Source organism: Bison bison, unplaced genomic scaffold (genome assembly GCF_000754665.1).
Source record: "Bison bison bison isolate TAMUID 2011002044 unplaced genomic scaffold, Bison_UMD1.0 scf7180017864167, whole genome shotgun sequence".
Lineage (NCBI taxonomy): Eukaryota > Metazoa > Chordata > Mammalia > Artiodactyla > Bovidae > Bison > Bison bison.
The window spans coordinates 7,665,518-7,667,554 of NW_011494739.1; the positions used below are offsets into that span (position 1 = coordinate 7,665,518).

The window sequence follows — 2,037 nt, forward strand, 5'->3', positions numbered from 1 at the left end:
TTGGCATAGTCAATAAAGCAGAAATAGATGTTTTTCTGGAACTCTCTTGCTTTTTCCATGATCCAGCGGATGTTGGCAATTTGATCTCTGGTTCCTCTGCCTTTTGTAAAACCAGCTTGAACATCAGGAAGTTCACGGTTCACATATTGTCATCATTAGGAGGTTGTAAAGGGTTGTAAAGCCAGCAGGTCTGGGGCTGAGAGAGCTCCCTGGCCTCTGGGCCATTGCTCAGTCCAGAGCCCTCCCTGGCCGTGGGCTGGCACAGTCCACTGGGAGGGCAGAGGACAGGCCAGATGACCTGAAAGGGCACCAGAAGGGTGGGGCCGGGCTGGAGTCCCCTCATTCCCAGCTGAGGAGGGCCCGGGGACAGGTCCCTGGATGCCCCTGATGGACTGGTGTCTCCTGCCTGTGACCCCAGCTGGGCCGCCTTCGGGCTCCCCCAGGCCTCCAGGGCATGGGCTCTGGGAAACCTCTGAGGCCACCAGGCTTTGGGTTGACCCCAGCAAGGAGCAGATGGTTTTGACCCCTGTGCTGCCCAGCCAAGGGCCTTCCTCCAGGAGCATTCTGTCCCTGGAGCTCTGGAGGGTCCACCTCTGCCTGCTCTGTGCCCAGCCTACAGGCCACAGTCCCCAGAGTGCCCATGAAGGCCAGACCCTCGGGCATCCTGGTGGGCAATTTGTACCTCGGAGGGGGTCCAGACAGGCTCACATGTGCCCAGTGCCATGGGCTGGGCTGGCCAGCCCCCAGGTCCAGGGCTCTACACAGAAGTTCCCCAAAGCTCCTGTCTCCCACTCAGCTCACCTCCTTCCGGACTGGTGTCCTAGATGGGCAGGCCTGGCTTTCTAGAAGGCACACACATCCAGGATGCTCAGAAATGTGAGGCTTTGTGACTCCACATAGGCTGGTCAGTGTGCTGTCCATGAGCAGACAGCCTGGATCAGGCAGGAGTCCAGAGTCCGGGGTTTGGCTTGTACATCCCCTCCTGTGGCCTCAGTGTCTCCAGATGAGTGTAGGGGAGCCCCCACCCTGCTGACATAGGGGCACCAGGCTTTGTGAAGGATGCCACAAGCTGGAGGAATCAGACCAGTCACCTTATGGACTGGAACCTTTATGATCACAGCTATGGGTGCCGGCTGCCTGCTGGGCTGGGCCCCTGGCTGGCACTCGCGCCTCATCCTGTCTCCCTCCTCCCAAGCCATACTGGCTTTTTTTTTTTTTTCATACTGGCTTTTGTTTATCTTAGGATAAAAGCCAGACCCCTCACTGCAGCCCCCAGGCCCCAAGGAGCCTCCCAGCTATGCGCTGCCTGTCTGGGCAGTCAGGCTGAGCCTCCAGCCTTCCCAACCCCTCTATCTCGTGGAACTTTGGCCTTATTCCCTCCACCCAGGACACAACAGAGACCCTGCCCCTTCGTCTGCTCTCTTGGGCCCCTAGTGGGTCAGACAGGTATGCACCTGCCCTGCTTTCTCATATTCAGTTCAATCACACCTATGTCTTGCCTGTCCTTCTTGCCATATCCCCAGGCCTGGTGAAGAGGAGGTGCCTAGGGAGTGCCCACCACATGAAGGGCAGCCTCTTGGGTTTACCCTGTCACAGGTCCTTCTAGCCTGTGCAGGACCCTACGACTTGGGCCTCTGGTTCCCCAGAAGAAGCCCACTGCTGTACTCTGGGGACCCCTTCCCAGCCCAGGGTCTGTGAGCTGGAAGGAGAGGCAGGGCCTGCTGAGAGGAAGGAGCTGCCGTCTGAGATAGCCCCCATGTTGGCATCCTTGCACGATATCTCTCCCACCATGGCTCACCAGACGCCCCCCTGACCCAGCCCTGGGCTTGAGGAGCAACCCTCAGCCACAAATCTCCCACCCCAGCCCCAGGGGAGTGGTGGGCTGAGTTGGGGGGGCCCTAGGAACCCCTGAGGAGGGGGCCCGGACCTCCCTGGAGAGCCAATCAAATCCAGAGGGCAAAGGGAGGGGCTGGTTCAGAAGTGAGGTTGCTCTTCGGACCCCAGGCCCAGGTACCTCCCTCAATGGGGCACCTCCCA

General features: G+C 59.5%; 1 protein-coding gene across 1 annotated transcript in view; it reads right to left on the minus strand.

Annotated features, from left to right (window-relative positions):
• The window catches only part of LAMA5 (laminin, alpha 5), a 66,118-nt gene that overhangs the window by 57,870 nt on the left and 6,211 nt on the right, over positions 1-2,037 (minus strand). The window contains exon 4 of the mRNA XM_010841913.1: positions 864-867. Within this exon, the coding sequence (XP_010840215.1) occupies positions 864-867 (4 nt within the window). The remainder of the gene's footprint in view (positions 1-863; positions 868-2,037) is intronic.